At 48.5% G+C, this 17,431-nt stretch overlaps 1 protein-coding gene across 1 annotated transcript in view; it reads right to left on the reverse strand.

Annotated features, from left to right (window-relative positions):
• Window positions 1-16,276, reverse strand: part of kcnd2 (potassium voltage-gated channel, Shal-related subfamily, member 2) — a 47,299-nt gene extending 31,023 nt beyond the window's left edge. Inside the window, exon 1 of the mRNA XM_069671156.1 lies at window positions 15,165-16,276. Coding sequence (XP_069527257.1) covers window positions 15,165-16,276 — 1,112 coding nt within the window. The remainder of the gene's footprint in view (window positions 1-15,164) is intronic.
• Window positions 16,277-17,431: the final 1,155 nt, after the last annotated feature.

Raw genomic sequence — 17,431 nt, forward strand, 5'->3', positions numbered from 1 at the left:
GTAACATGAATGTGCCTACATGTGTGTTTTTGCTTTTTGTGATGTCATTTCCTGGATTGAGATCAAACGCCGTGGATCCCTTCAGACCGTACAACATGATGCTTCTTTTAGCTACCTTCAGCCTGTTTCTGCCTCTTTATCTTCCCACGTCCGTCTCTCAACACCTTTCACCTTCTTATGCAGACAAAATGGAAAACAGCGGTTCAGTTCAGAGGGTCAGTGCGGGGATCGAACCGTCATCCTGCCTGTTGCTGTAGAAACAGAGGTGTAGCCCTCATGCAGCACATTAAACAGACGTTCATCAGCAGAGGGGTCGATAGGAAGCAGCAGAGAGCAGGTCGTCCATCAGCTCGCAGCACAAACACAAGAAACACGCAGAGGAAACAGCTCACTGATCTGCACAAGAACATGATGACTGCTTCATAATGCTGCTGTTTCTATGACAACCTGAACCTGCACAGGTGCTCGCATTATCACTGAGTGTACACAGGTGATCACTTTACTGACTGTACACAGGTGATTTATTCCATTGACTCTCACCGAGGTACATCACAGGAAAACACTGACACAAGAGGAGGCACAGAGTCGTCCTACAGGGCGGGAAGATCCTCATCAAAGACCACTTCAACAACCTGAATAACCCCTAGAACCTCCTACATGACCCCTAGAACCTCCTACGTGACCCCTAGAAACTCATACGTGACCCCTAGAACCTCCTACATGACCCCTAGAACCTCCTACATGACCCCTTGAACCTCCTGACTGAAAGAAGGACTTGAAAGACCTCTTTAAATAAATGGTAAATGGACTGTACCTCTAGAGCGCTTTCCTAGTCTTGTGACCACTCGAAGCTGCTTTTTCACTACATGTCACATTCACACACTCAAGTGCCAATGTCCAATCAGATCTGTGGGCATTCATACCCGATGGCTCTGCCAGCGGGAGCAATCTTCAGTTCACGGGTTCAGTGTCTTACCCAAGGACACCTCGACATGTGACTGTAGCAGTCAGGGATCGAACCGCTCGATCGAGGGACGTCCGACTCTACCACTGAGCCACATCCGCCGTTAACAACCTGAACATGCCTTCAACCTCCCTGTGAATCCATAATCACACCAGACATGCAGCAACACATGCAGTCCCCACAACCTCTTCAACAACCAGAGGAACACCTTAGAGAACCTGCAGAACCACCTGAAGGAACACTTGAACCTCTAGATTCACTTAAAGAACAGGAGTCACCTCAAGACATCTAGAATATCCTTAATGACCATCAGGACCACCTTCAAATGTCCAAAGAATCACTTACAAGAACACCAGAACCTTCTAAAGAACCTCTTAAACCTCCTTGATAATAACTACATCCTTCTTAAGGGCCAGCAGAATTACCTACAAGAAACACCAGAACCTCAAAAAGGCTGACAAGAACCACACCGGGATCCACCTAAAAGTCATCTAGAACCCACAAAATGACCGCTATAACCCCCTTAGACACACCTAAATTCACTCACAGGACTACCCTCACACCACACAAAGATCTAATGGAGCCACCCCGGTGTCCACTGGAAGCACCAGATCAAGAACTACCACTAGAACCTCACCAGTGTTTATACAATCTCCTCAATGACCCCAAGAGCCAGAAGTTCCCTTACAGATGTTCTCAATTATCCATTAGGACCAGGATCCCTTAACCACTACCTCTAAGTACTTATATAACCACATACAAGAGCACAAGAACCTCTTTAAGGACCCCTCAAAACTCCTCAATTATCACGACAACCTCCTAAAGGAGGAGAACAAACAAGAGCCCTGGAACCTCCTGAATGACGCCCTGAAAGAACCTCCTGTACCAGAACCACCAACAGACCAGTAGAACCCTGATGACCTCATTATCAGTTAGAACATGTGGAACAGAGTCAGTGTGTAACTGGGACAAACACACACACACACACACACACACACACACACACACGTCCTCTGCTAACTGATCAAACAGGAAACAAAGAGTTCAGCAGGTGTTTACAGGTAACAGCTGCCAGCAGGTACTGTTGTTTTATACAGTGTGTGTGTGTGCGTGTGCGTGTGCGTGTGCGTGTGTGTGTGTGTGTGTGTGTGTGTGTGTCACTGTATCCAGTGTTATGTAGAGAAACAAGGTGAGTTTCTCCTCTCAGCTCCACACCTGCTGCTGTAATTACCCTCAGGGACAAACAGGATTGTATAACAACCACACACACACACACACGCACACACACACACACACACACACACACACACACAGCTGTCAGGGGGATATAACGACCTGTTAACTCTGATGGATGAGGAGGTTTCAGGTTAAATTAATCAGGAGGGAAAATCAGCAAACGGAGACACAGAGTTCATCAGATTACAAACATACTGTTTCATATGAACCTGAACAGGTATGAACAGGTAATCTTTAATGTATACTTAATATACAGTGTGTGAATAATATACACTTAAACCTGGATGATGACAGTAAAATAACAGGAAGTGACACCACGAGTCTAAAGCTCTGTTCAACAACATAAAGATGCTCCCGTCTCTGACAGTGACCCTCTGCTGAGAACACTGGAGCCAGGATACATGTTCGTCTCGTGTTCTTGAAACAAACATGGCCGCCGAGCAACAGCTTCACTGATTACATGCTTACAAACAGGCACAAATATTGGACTGGATCTGAAAACCACAAGATTAAATAAGGAGTTTGAATGACTGCACCGCTCTAAAACTGTAACATGAAGAATTTTTGCATCAGATAAAAAACTGTAATTAATGCACCAGCGTGAGGTTCGTCAGGAGATTAAGACGCAGGCTTATCTTTGCTTTAATTGTTCTTTAAAGTCTGATGAACAAAGAGGAGATGATCAGATGGGAGGCACTAAATATTACAGCTGATGGGACAGAACGTGTGCAGGTTACTTTGACTGTTTTCTGCAACAGAAAGTCATCATGCATGAATACATAATGAAGCTGAGAGCAAACTACTGCACGTGTCCTGTAACCTGCTCAGTGTTTGACCTGTTTAATGCTCAGCTGCAGTGAGGCAGCTTCACTGTAGTAACAGAGAGCAGAAAGAGACGAAGAGACATCAGGTCGCTGTGACTCTGTGTTTAAGAGAGAGATAACAGATACGTGTGTGTGTGTGTGTGTGTGTGTGTGTGATGTTTATCTGAATGAAGCTAAAAATACAGAAGCAGCTGCTGAAGCTTTTTATTCTCTTTTTATTGACTGCAGCCGAGCAGAAAACACAACAGCTGCTTTTATACACTACACTCATTCTGCAGTGTACTGCAACGCACTGCAAAACACTGCAACGCACTGCAAAACACTGCAACGCACTGTAAAACAGTTCACTGTGAAACACTGGGACGCACTGTAAAACACTTCACTGTAAAACACTTCACTGTCAAACACTGCACTGTAAAACACTTCACTGTCAAACACTTCACTGTAAAACACTGCACTGTAAAACACGGACGTACTGTAGACCACTGACGTACTGTAGACCACTGACGTACTGTAAAACACTGACGTACTGTAAAACACTGACGTACTGTAGACCACTGACGTACTGTAGACCACTGACGTACTGTAGACCACTGACGTACTGTAAAACACTGACGTACTGTAAAACACTGACGTACTGTAAAACACGGACGTACTGTAAAACACTGACGTACTGTAACATGGTCAAACATACTGTAACGTTAGCTTTGTTTTAATTTCTTCTCCTTGCATTGAGGCAGGCATGTTTAGATACGGAGTCTGAACATCGGCCGACATCAGGTCCCCTCTGATACCAGCAGGATTTAAGAAATACAACACTGATGCTAACAATTTATTTGCAATGAATGATGCTGTAGGATCGGTGCACTGACCGTAGTAAGGAACCTTTTCAGGTAAACGTGGCCCTAGGGCCTCCTTTATTTTAATGAGGCAGCATCAGAGGCTGATTGTGATACTGGTGTAATAATTCTGTCTGCAGACTGTGAAGGCTTGAAACCTGACTTCATCCTCTGTTCATCTTTTCTTCTTCTACTATCTTTGATTGTGTAAGTGGAATCCTCCCAAGGACTCCTGGAAACTCTTTAAAGTCCGTCCAAGACTCGTCACATCTCGTACCAGCACAGACATGACAGCTCACTTTTAGCCTCCTTATTATCCTGATGTTTTATTTTCACCCCCTCAGCTGCAGAGAGGATGTTCAGAGGGTGTGTGTGTGTGTGTGTGTGTGTGTGAGGACAACAGCAGGAACAACAGCGAGTTTATTTCAGGATCTTTTGTCCTGCAGAGTCTCAGGAGGATGAGCTGCTGTCAGATATTCTGTGTCTGCCTCCTGATTGGTTAAATGTGTCTCTTGTTCTCTGTGAGCTCCATCATGTGTTTGTATCTCTGTCATCTGCAGCTCTGCATCAAACCTCTGAGCTGTAACCACAGACCTGATGCAGACAGAACAGAAGCTCTTCCATCAGAGACATGATGTTTACATGCATGATGCATGAAGGCTGCACATTTCCACCACTCAGACACAGAATGTTGCTGCTAAAGTCATGTTTGTCTGTCACCTCAGGGACAGCTCAGATCCTGTCTTTATGTCCCTCTGCTCCTCGTCCCTCCTCGTGCCTCCTCGTCCCTCCTCGTGCCTCCTCGTCCCTCCTCGTGCCTCCTCCTCCCTCCTCGTCCCTCCTCGTGCCTCCTCGTCCCTCCTCGTGCCTCCTCCTCCCTCCTCGTCCCTCCTCGTCCCTCTGCCCTCTCTGCATCTGTAAATCTGTCTGCTGCACGTTCCCATCTGATGTTTTGGCTGCAGCAGCTCACTTCTCTGATACGTTACATTACATTATATATAATGAGTGTATACATGTGATTAGAGACAGGGCGGCTGCAACCTGCTGTCTGTGTGAAACCAGAAGGCTGAAACACACACACACACACACACACACACACACACACACACACACACACACACACACACACACACACTTTCATTTATTACGGGAGATTTTCTCCAGACACAGACTCAATGACTCACTGCCTATATACAGTATGTGTGTGTGTGTGTGTGTGTGTGTGTGTGTGTGTGTGTGTGTGTGTGTGAGTATGTGTGTGAGTGTATGTGTGTGTGTGTGTGTGTGTGTTTACTGATGCTTCAGTGTCTCCACAGTTTGGCTAGTTTTTGTTTCTTGACCTGGTATACACACACGCACACGCACACGCACACGCACACGCTGTTAATAATTGATAATAAATGCATTAAATCATAAAGTGTAGAACAATAGTGTTCAAATATTTATACAAGTGAAAGTTTGAGATGAAGGAGAAGAAGGAGAAGGAGGACGAGGAGGAGAAGAAGGAGGAGAAGAAGGAGGAGGAGGAGGAGAAGGAGGAGGAGAAGGAGAAGGAGGACAAGAAGGAGGACGAGGAGGAGAAGGAGGAGAAGAAGGAGAAGGAGGACGAGGAGGAGAAGAAGGAGGAGAAGAAGGAGGAGGAGGAGAAGGAGGAGAAGAAGGAGGAGAAGAAGAAGGAGGAGGAGGACAAGAAGGAGAAGGAGGAAAAGAAGGAGAAGGAGGACGAGGAGGAGAAGAAGGAGGAGGAGGAAAAGAAGGAGAAGGAGGACGAGGAGGAGAAGAAGGAGGAGGAGGACAAGAAGGAGAAGGAGGAAAAGAAGGAGGAGGAGGAGGAGGAGGAGAAGAAGGAGAAGAAGGAGGAGAAGGAGGAGAAGAAGGAGAAGGAAGACAAGAAGGAGAAGGAGGAGGAGGAGAAGAAGGAGAAGGAAGACAAGAAGGAGAAGGAGGAGGAGGAGGAGAAGGAGGAGGAGGAGGAGAATGACACCGGAGTGGTCTCTGAATCAGAGCGTCTGTCACGCCCGGTCAGACGTTTAATATCTTTTATCTTAACCAGCTTTGGGCCAATCAGCTGGCCAGGTCCCTGCCGTCACCATGGCAACACATTTACCTTTGGCCTGAATGTGTTAGTGTGTGCTGCGGCTTCACACACACGCACACACACACACACGCACACACACACACACACACACACAGGAATACACACATGTACGTTGTGGACGAGGAGGCAGAGATCGTCCAGGAGGTGAATCCGAGTAAAAACAGGAAGTCGATGTAAAACGAGTCATTTAGAGAGATTCATGTGTGGTTGTGTGTGGTTGTGTGTGGTTGTGTGTGGTTGTGTGTTGTTGTGTGTGGTTGTGTGTGGTTGTGTGTTGTTGTGTGTGGTTGTGTGTTGTTGTGTGTTCTTGTGTGTGGTTGTGTGTTCTTGTGTGTGGTTGTGTGCTGTTGTGTGCTGTTGTGTGTGGTTGTGTGTGGTTGTGTGTTGTTGTGTGTGGTTGTGTGTTGTTGTGTGTGGTGTGTTGTTGTGTGCGGTTGTGTGTTGTTGTGTGTGGTTGTGTGTGGTTGTGTGTGGTTGTGTGTTGTTGTGTGTGGTTGTGTGTGGTTGTGTGTGGTTGTGTGTTGTTGTGTGTGGTTGTGTATGGTTGTGTGTGGTTGTGTGTGGTTGTGTGTGGTTGTGTGTGGTTGTGTGTTGTTGTGTGTGGTTGTGTGTGGTTGTGTGTGGTGTGTTGTTGTGTGCGGTTGTGTGCTGTTGTGTGCGGTTGTGTGCGGTTGTGTGTTGTTGTGTGTTGTTGTGTGCGGTTGTGTGCGGTTGTGTGCGGTTGTGTGCTGTTGTGTGCGGTTGTGTGTTGTTGTGTGTGGTTGTGTGTTGTTGTGTGTGGTTGTGTGTGGTTGTGTGTGGTTGTGTGTGGTTGTGTGTTGTTGTGTGTTGTTGTGTGTGGTTGTGTATGGTTGTGAGTGGTTGTGTGTGGTTGTGTGTGATTGTGTGTGGTTGTGTGTTGTTGTGTGTGGTTGTGTGTGGTTGTGTGTGGTTGTGTGTTGTTGTGTGTGGTTGTGTGTGGTTGTGTGTGGTTGTGTGTTCTTGTGTGTTCTTGTGTGTGGTTGTGTATGGTTGTGTGTTGTTGTGTGTGGTTGTGTATGGTTGTGTGTGGTTGTGTGTGGTTGTGTGTGGTTGTGTGTTGTTGTGTGTTGTTGTGTGTGGTTGTGTGTGGTTGTGTGGTTGTGTGTTGTTGTGTGTTGTTGTGTGTGGTTGTGTATGGTTGTGTGTTGTTGTGTGTTGTTGTGTGTGGTTGTGTGTGGTTGTGTGTTGTTGTGTGTGGTTGTGTGTGGTTGTGTGTGGTTGTGAGTGGTTGTGTGTGGTTGTGAGTGGTTGTGTGTGGTTGTGTGTGGTTGTGTATGGTTGTGAGTGGTTGTGTGTGGTTGTGTGTGGTTGTGTGTGGTTGTGTGTGGTTGTGTGTTCTTGTGTGTGGTTGTGTGTTGTTGTGTGTGGTTGTGTGTTGTTGTGTGTTGTTGTGTGTTGTTGTGTGTGGTTGTGTATGGTTGTGAGTTGTTGTGAGTGGTTGTGAGTGGTTGTGTGTGGTTGTGTGTGGTTGTGTGTGGTTGTGTGTTGTTGTGTGTGGTTGTGTGTGGTTGTGTGTTCTTGTGTGTGGTTGTGTGTTGATGTGTGTGGTTGTGTGTTGTTGTGTGTTGTTGTGTGTGGTTGTGTATTGTTGTGTGTGGTTGTGTATGGTTGTGAGTTGTTGTGTGTGGTTGTGTGTTGTTGTGTGTGGTTGTGTGTGGTTGTGTGTTGTTGTGTGTGGTTGTGTGTTCTTGTGTGTGGTTGTGTGTGGTTGTGTGTTCTTGTGTGTGGTTGTGTGTGGTTGTGTGTTGTTGTGTGTGGTTGTGTGTGGTTGTGTGTTGTTGTGTGTTGTTGTGTGTGGTTGTGTGTTGTTGTGTGTGGTTGTGTATGGTTGTGTGTTGTTGTGTGTGGTTGTGTGTTGTTGTGTGTGGTTGTGTATGGTTGTGAGTTGTTGTGTGTGGTTGTGTGTGGTTGTGTGTTGTTGTGTGTGGTTGTGTGTGGTTGTGTGTTGTTGTGTGTGGTTGTGTGTTGTTGTGTGTGGTTGTGTGTTGTTGTGTGTTGTTGTGTGTGGTTGTGTATGGTTGTGAGTTGTTGTGTGTGGTTGTGTGTTGTTGTGTGTGGTTGTGTGTGGTTGTGTGTTGTTGTGTGTGGTTGTGTGTTCTTGTGTGTGGTTGTGTGTGGTTGTGTGTGGTTGTGTGTGGTTGTGTGTTCTTGTGTGTGATCGTTCATCATTGCGTGTCCATTAAACCCACGTACCAGCAGCAGTGTTCCTGTAATAAGAGAGTTGCAGTTCTTTGTTTTCTGTTTGTTATTACTGCTGTGTAGATTTATAGCCACGTTAGCATATTAGCGCTTAATGTGCTTCCTGTTTCTCTCTCTGCAGTGATGATGTGTTCATGGATTTACTCGGAGTGTCGGGGGAGTTCGTGTTTAATGAGAAAAACATCATAAAGAGCTGAAAATATTCTGATTATTTCCCCTCAGATCATCCATCACTCTGAAACGTCTCCTCAGACGCTGCTGCAGAGCCGCGTCCTGCCTATAGCCTTTATTATACTGTGTGTGTGCGTGTGTGTGTGTGTGTGTGTGTGTGTGTGTGTTTGTCCTCGGGGAGACGTTTAGTCTGTTTTTAATCTCACAGAAACAAACATGAGTCGCTCCATCAGCTCCATCATCTAGTGATGTGGGAACAGGTTCAGACACCTGCAGGCACATGTTCTCACCTGGAGGACCTGTGACACCTGACCCTTTAAAACCAAACCAGTCACCTGACGGAGCAGCTTCCTCTGCTGTCCTGAGGTGACCCTGCAGTGATGTAAGGTGTGTCTGAGCATGTGCAGACAGGTGTGGTCATGTGATCATGCTGTATGTAAACATGTTTCAACACTTGACAAACGTCAACAACACAAAGCAGCAGGGGTCCGATTCAGAAAGCGGGTTCAGTGAAAACCCCGAGTTTGTTAACCCTGAAATGAGGGAAACCTCGGGTTTGCCGTTTCAGAGAGAGAGGTAACTTTAACTCTGAGTTGGTTACTATGGTAACTGTGTCTGTGAACCTCACCTGGTCGCGAGCAGGTTTTCTTCAGGACACTCAGAGTTTCGCTCCGTCTCCTCCCTCTAGAATATAAAACCCTCATTCACTTCCTCGTTCATTCAGCCCGTCTCACGTGCGTCTCTGTGCTGCTCTGACCGCTTTGCAAAAGTCTTTTATAATTATGATAAAAAAATCAAAAGACAAATCTGTGTCAAAGTCATCATTTGTAGATTTTCCACCACCACTGTCGAGAGCGCTCAGATAAGACGCCGTAAGTTATTGGATTTCTTTTTTTTAAACTAACACATTCAGTTTAATCAACATGAATTATAATGTATGTGAAGTCAGCATCATGTTAGGGATAAAGATGATGCACATTAAAACAGCCACTGAATGATATTTAATCTGTTTCATATTTAAAATCTGACTGAAGTGAGGTTCAGCCATGAGCCTGTTCTGCCTGAGCCGCACCTTTTAATGATGTTCTGCTGTTTTATTTTTAACTGCTTCATGTACGTTTTTTTCTCCCGCTGCATTGCTCCTAAATTAATATACATTTTAGCTTCCGGTCGTGATTAAGTATTAAATAAACAGACCAGTTCAAACTGACGCGTTCACTCGAGCCGCTTCTCTCTCTTTTGCAGCTGCAGCCGTGTTACTTTATGTTTCTAAAAACATGCTCGTATTCGCTGAACGTCCGCGTGAGGATTTCGAGCTCCACTGGTGTGACGTAGGAGGACCTGTTTTTGTGTACCGTTGCCATGGTGAATCGTGGTGTCGGGGCTCCATTAATGCTGGCTTTTTAACTCCTGCTGAACCTGCTCAGAGTTGATTGAACTAACTCTGATCAGCTGTCGGAGTAAGTGAAACCACAGGCCGGGGTTAGACTGAGACTTTGTTGAACCTCCTTTCTGACACGGACCCCAGGTCACACACGGACAGGTGAGGAGGGGGCGGAGCCAAACACATGAACTGTACCCACCACAGACTCTGAAGATCAAACATCACACAGTGTCCTCACCTCTGATTGGACAATGTGAGAATGACATCACTTCATTTCTGACCTGCTGAAAGAGGCGGAGCTTAAACCTCAGTGTGTCACCGGAGTGCACCTGCAGAGGCTGAAAGAGAACAGATACATTCACTGGAGCAGAACAACCTGACTGTTCTTCTTCACTTTACTTTAAACAGAGCATCGTCACACAGGTGTACACCTGCAGGTGTAACCTGGAGGGAAACAAACCTGCAGAATTGTTTTATTAAACATCTCCTCTCAGGAGGTCAAAGGTCGAACATCTCTGACAGATTTACAGGATTTTAGACGTTTGGTGTGTCAGAGCTGTGTGACTCCTCCAGTCACACGTTGTTTCCTGTTAGCAGAGAGGATCTACCTGCAGGAGGCTGCCTCTGTCTGTCACTCCTCTGCTCCTCTCTCCTGCCCTCACATGTCACTGTGTCGTCCTCTGGAGGAGCGGTGAAGACCGAGAGGAGACGGGAGGAGAACAAACGCTGTCACAGTGTGTGACGTACAGTCTGAACGTTCTGCAGACACGCAGACATGAGGAGGGCCTGCACTTCCTGTCTGCACGCCACACCTGTCGTCTTTGACTCTGCTTTACATCAGGAAACATTTATATTTCTGTGTTCATGGCTATGAACTACAGCTCCCATGATCCTCAGCAGCAAGTGCTAACAGAGTTACATTAAAACAAACTAACGTGCTTTGACAGGCGAGTTTCGGCGTCCTGTTGCAGCAGCAGGTTGTCACTCACTCCACGTGTCCAGGTGTGACACAGGGTCGGGGGTGGGATTGGGGGCGGGGCCACAGGTCACAGGTGCAGACAGGTGCTCTGTGGAGTCACCGGATCCCCTTGTGGTGGACCGAGCGGAGATCAGGTCACACAGAGAACATGTGGAGGGGGGGACACCTGATCCTGGTGTGACTCTCAGGTCATTACAGAGCAGGTGAGGCCCCCGGGGGCCCCTGGTCCTGAGGAGAGGGTACGACAGGTGACTGTGACACCTGTCCACCTGAGCTGTGGCTGAGTGCAGACTGAACCACATCAACACGTCACACTGATGATGAATGATGTGAAATCGCCATCTGAGGGAACGTGTGTGTGTGTGTGTGTAAACGTGTGTGTTGTCATGACAACAGAGACACTGCATCAGAATGAGATCAGCTGATCGGCTCTGCTGAGTCAGCTGATCTGAGCTCCCAGCATGCCGAGGGGCAGATGAAGAGCTCAGAGTCTCAGAGGGGTTTTTATCTTTTATCCTTTATCTCAGTGTGTGTGTGTGTGTGTGTGTGTGTGTGTGTGTGTGTGTGTGTGTGTGTGAGTGTGAGAGAGCTGCAGCTGTGTGTTTAGCACTCTGTCATTGATATTCACAGCAGCTCTGATCAATGACACACACACACACACACACACACACACACCTCTTCTCTCTCAGACGTCTCAGATAAACTGTTTCTGTGGGTTTTGGCTGACTCGCCACAAAGGAAAAGGGGGAGGAGGGGGAGGAGGAGGGGGGAGGAGAGGATGTAGTTAAACCCCAGAGAGTGAGGGATGGAGGAGAAAGAGAAGAAAGGATGTGACACCACAGAGTGTAAAGCTCTTTATGTAAACACTCTGAGAGGCTGCTGAAACACAAGCTGGTTATAGACAGACAGACAGACAGACAGACAGACAGACAGATGCTACCTGCCTACCTGCCTACCTGTCTGTCTGCCTGTCTGTCTGAATGAAACCGATATGATAGAATAAACTCATGATGGTAGCACATTGTGGAGCTCGTCAGGTGTCACACCTGTTGATGTGCTGCGGTGCAACCAGACTGGACAATCTGACGTGCACCGTGCGACATGAGAGGGCGCAGCGTGACGTCACAGACTTCCTGTTCTCTGTCTGTGATCAATATCTGTCCTGGAAACTGGAACTCCTCCGTCAAAGTGTTCGAACCTCTCGTCTGCTGTGTGATCGCATCAGACAGGAAGTGCTCTTCCCTGTTCCTGATGACACTCAGCACCACCGCAGGCCTGTCCGTGGGCTCATTCAGCCCTGCGTCTGGTGTTTCAGGTTGCCACCATCCGTCTTGCTGTCAGTCTGGGAGTTTGGGAAAAGCCTCATCGCTCTCCAAATATGCAAATCCTCCCACTCCCTGTAATGAGACTGTTGGTCGGCCTCGTCTAATCGCCGCGCGTCCAGAACCACTCGGCTCGGTGGCGCTCGGAGTGTCATTAAAACGGTCATTTCCAAATTAAACAGGAGCAGCGTTCAGGGACCATCTGACGACACAAACCATCTTCTCTGCTCGGCTGCTCCTCTGAGGTGGCTTCATTACAGAGCCCATTAAAAATAATCACTTACACACACTGACAGAGCGCGTGTGTGTGCTCGGAGCAGCTAATGCATTAATTGAATTAGCAGCATTAACAGCGGATCATCCCACACACAGAAGAAGAAAGAGAGGAAGCTGTCGCCCTGAGAGCGGCCGAGAGGAGGGCTCCAACAGGAGGGCTTCAGGTCCAATCCTCAGGCTCTGGGATCAGCTGCTTCACCTGCACATCTCTACACAACAAAACACACTCACTCACCACTTCCTGTTGACTCACAGTGGAACGCATCGAGGGATTTAGGCTGAAGAGGTTCTGCTGGTCTGATCGGAGCTTAACTAAACCTGACTACCTGTCTGAGATCCAACAGATGATTGATCCTGATCACAGCCTGTTAGTGTGGATCAGTCAGAGAACAGGATCAGGTCTGTGAGAGCGGCAGGCGGTCCTCGTGGGACTGAAGGAAAGGTGTGTTTGTCTGTTCACTGTTCACATGAGTGGTGACCCCGGCCGAGAGTCAGAGTGGAAACACAACTTCCTGTTTGCTGCTCCTCTTCCTGTCCTCGCCTGCTCCTTTCATCGTCTGTCTGATTCTACCTGCAGAGTCTCGTCAGCTCTACAGGTGAAGCTCTTCATCGTTAAAGTGACGAGCTACAGAAACTCCAAGTGTTAATCAGACCAGTCTGATCCTCTGAGTGACGACAAACAGACCAATCAAACGAGCCCAGAGTTTAATCATCACTGCTCTCACTCTGAATACAACAAATAATGAGTCAATTAGAGGAGGAGGAGGAGGAGGAGGAGGAGGAGGACCTCAAAGACAAATAACTGAAAGGAAATCAAGAGAGAGCAGATTAAGCCCCGCCCACAGGAAGAGAAACAACCATCCTGTCAGACTGTTTCTCACTGACGAGATTGCTGTCTGACTCCATGTTTTCTCCTCACTGAGGTTATACAACCTGTGAGCAGAGCAGCAGGTGTGTGTGTGTGTGTGTGTGTTTACACAGCGTAACAAAGACTGTTATTGTGAGTGAACACGTCGAGCTGCAGAAACACAAAGAGAACATCAGCTCTCATCAGACTGCAGCTGCTTTCATATAAAACTAGAGTCTGCACATGCACATGCACACACACACACGTGCACGCACACACGCACACACACCTACACACACACACACACACACGCACACACGTACACACACGCACACACTAAAACTGACTCTGCAGAGAAGCTGAACTCGGGTTTCCTCCGTCAGAGAGAGTTCAGACGAGCAGCTCTAATGTTGGTCGAGCAGAGGGAACATCTTCAGCAGGATACTTAAAGATGAACAGATCTGAACCAGAAACACGTTTGTCTGTGTCTGAACCTGAAACTGAACAGACTTCATCACAGAGTCAAACTAACGCAGGAAAAACGTCTTCAGCAGCCAAAGAGACAGTTACAGTCTGTTACCATCCAGAGGAGTCCAGCTCAGGTTCAGCACCACGGACAGAGCACTACACACATACGGTTTACATCTTCAAAGATTTGAGTTTCATCAACTTTAAATAAACTGATCATAAAAAAGATCACAAGTTTCAGCACCACGGACAGAGACAGAGCGACTGCGAACATGGGAATAAAGTCAAAGTTTGAGCTGACAGGAAGTGTTAAAGAGGGAGGAGGAGGAGGAGGAGGAGCAGGAGGAGCAGGAGGAGGAGCAGGAACAGTAGCAGGAGCAGGAGGAGGCTGTGATTTTATTACCCTCTGACAGACTGATCCTCAAACTGAATTAAACTACAACTGAAGAGATTTACTCCAAGGAGCGCGCTCAGTGCAGACGGAGGTTATAGAGCGGTTACTGCACACACACACACACACACACACACACACACACACACACACACACACACACACACACACACACACACACAGCTTATTGATGACTGAGTTCATTATAGAAGAAATCGTCTCTGAAAACGTTCAGATGAAACTTTGAAATGTTTCTAATCAACTCTTTGAAGCTTCTGAACCTCGTCTAACCTTTGACCTCTCAAACAGGACAAACAGAACGTGTCACTGCAGCAGTTTGCCGACATAAAAGCTGAACTGCCAAATAAAGTTTGATAAAAACTGTGATGACAACGTCTGCTTCCTGAGGAGGCCGAGGTCCACTCAGACCTGTAGCAGGTTTGAAGAGAATGACTCAGATAACAGATTCATTCGTGAAACACCAGCCTCAGCCTCAGGATGGAGCAACAAACAGATGGGGTTGAGATGGGCCTGCTTTCACTCAGCTTCATATGTTCACGTGTGTAACATGTTTATATAAATCAGCAACGTCAGGAGATTCAGCTCAGGTTCAGCACCATGGACAGAGACACACCGAGGAATAATTACAGCAGGAAACAGAAATATGAGATTTGATGATGAGCTCCGACGGTCAACAGGTTCAACTCTGCTTCATGAGTCTCAAACATCCAGCAGGAGCACAGCTCGGACACGTCTGCTCTGAGGCGACCCTGGAGGCGTGTGAGCGCGACACGTGAGTTTACAGACGGGTTACCGAGAACGTTTGTGTCTTCGTGAGAAACTTTCCTCCTGATCATCTCCAGCTGCTTTTACCAAACATCGATCACAACATCTCGTTCAGCACCACCCAACAAACACATCATCACAAACTCTCCTGCTGCTTCATCGTCTGTGTGTCTCACTAATCCGAGCTTCAACCAAACTCTTCTCCACCTGTCACCTGCCAAACCAAACCCTGACTTTTGAATTAAGACCAAACTTTTCTGATGTCATCTGCATCAGCACCCAACATCAGCAACAAATTCTTCACCTAATGCAGTGACACAAATTTGCCACGCCCCCACTGCACCCTCAGCATCACCTACCCCAGTGTTGTCATGGTGACGATGGTGTACCAGAAGGCTGCGGGGATGCTGGTGAACTTGCTGGCCGAGGATCCTTTCTCTGCGTAGAACATGACAGTGGCGAAGATGATGATGGCCATGGTGAGCGAGAAGAGCAGGAAGCCCAGCTCGGACGCGCAGCTCTTCAGCGTGTAGCCCAGGATGCGAAGTCCCGCAGAGTGTCGCGAGAACTTAAAGATCCGGAACACCCGGAAGACGCGCAGCGTGACGAAGGCGCCGCTGACGTCCTCGTTGTCCGTCATGACCAGGCCAATGTAGTATGGCATGATGGCCACCACGTCGATGACGCTCATCACGCTCTTCACGAACTTCCAGCGGCTTGGCGCGACGAGCAGGCGCAGTAGGTACTCCACCGTGAAAATCATGACGCACGCGGTGTCCAGGCAGAAGAAGGCCAGCGCGTACCGCTCTCCGCACGATGTCTCCTTTACGCGTCCTGGTGCCGCGCCGCACGGCACCGTCTCCACCACGTTGGCCAGCACCGACACCGCGATGAAGAAGCCCGTGACGTAGTAGAAGACCAGCGCCATGGTGGAGGTGTGCGGGTTCTCGAACGCGCGCCACATGGTCTCCCGGAAGCTGAGGTCCGCAGAGACCAGGTCGTTGGTCTGGTCCATCTCCTCGTCGTCCTGGATCCGCTCCTGGTTCTCGCGCCGCCGGTCCTTGTAGTCCTCATAGCAGCAGTCCCCGATGATCTCCGGGATGATGCCGAAGAAGGCCAGCTCCTCATCGTACGCGGAGATGCACTCCTGCCGCGGGTAGTGCAGCTTCCCGGTGCGGTAGAAGTTGAGGATGTGGCGGAAGATGTCCGGGTCCCGGTCGAAGAAGTACTCGTTGCTCTCCTCGTGGAAGAAGAAGTCCCGCTCCGTGCTGCCCAGCAGGGTGTCCGGGTACCGCTCCAGCGTGTCCCGCCACGTCTGGAACTTTGTGCCACTCACGTTCAGCATGATGAGCGCGTCCGTCCCGCGGTGCTTCTCCTGCGGCGGCACCGGCATGGGCGCGCCCGCAACCGGCATCCAGCCGATGGCTGCCGCGCGGGCGAACGGCAGCCACGCCGCCACTCCGGCTGCCATGATGGACCTGGAGCGTCCTGGAGCCCGGTCCTGGTCCTGGAGCTCGGTGGGGCTCGTTAGAGGAGGATTCGCGGAGCAGAGGAGCAGCGAGAGAACATCAGCAGAGAAACAGAGAGACGGCAACAGATGGAACGGATCAACAGTTTCTCTTTTTTACGCGCGAAGCTGACGCGTAAAACCGGAAAGGAAAGCTGTAGAATCAAAGCAGGAAGAAACTAATCCACATGTGCTCAGCGTGGAGCCGCTTTTTGTTGGATGTCACGCGTTCACACAGAAAACAAGACGTCAAACAAACTTCAGAGCTGCGTTTTTTCCATAAGATCCGTAGAATCCGGTTCCTCGGTGACTCTCCGGTATGTCTCGGTGTATTTTCCCTCCAGACCGCGCGCGTTTCCTGCAGCAACAAGTCCGGCATGCATCAGGACAATCCCGCGCTGCAGACCTGGACACGGAGAGGACTCAGATCCGCCTCAGGCATGCTCCCCCCGGGTCTCCCCCCGGAGTTTCCCGGTCCCCGAGCAGTGGGTGTTTCACCGCAGAGAGGAGATCCGAGCCGAGCTGAGCCGAGCCAAGGCGGAGAGAGGAGATGTTCAGCGCTGCTGCTCGTGCTCCGGTCACACAGGTGCTGCTGAGAGGAAAACGGAAACACACACTCTCTCTCTCTCTCTCTCTCTCTCGCTCGCTCTCTCTCTGGTTGGGGGCGTGTCCTTGGAGAAACCCCGCGGAGACTCTCCGCCTCTTTACGCACAGAGAGGAGAGGAACGTGCCTCTCTCATGTTGAATATCTGTCAGAGGAGTGTGATGGTGTGTCAGGGTGTGTTTGATTATCAGCCCCGGGCGGAGACAGCAGGAGGGTCTCAGAGTTTGTCTCCTCAGCAGATCTGAAACAGTTCCTCCAACATGAACAAACTTTAAACCTTCATCATGAGAAGAACACGCTGATGGTCCTCCTCCTCCTTATTGCTCCCAGCAGTTCTGCTTCTTTAATTGTGCAGCTTTATAACTTTAACTTCATTTATAGTTTTAATAAGATAAACTTTATTGAGCTCACGGGGGACAATTACCTGTTACTCAGCTCACACTATATTCTATAATTTAATGTCCTCACTGAGCTCCTTTAAAAACTCCTTCAACTTTTATGGAGGTTAACTTTTG

The sequence above is a fragment of the Semicossyphus pulcher genome, unplaced genomic scaffold (genome assembly GCF_022749685.1).
Source record: "Semicossyphus pulcher isolate SPU_LCO1_2020_fin unplaced genomic scaffold, fSemPul1.0.p SCAF_20, whole genome shotgun sequence".
Lineage (NCBI taxonomy): Eukaryota > Metazoa > Chordata > Actinopteri > Labriformes > Labridae > Semicossyphus > Semicossyphus pulcher.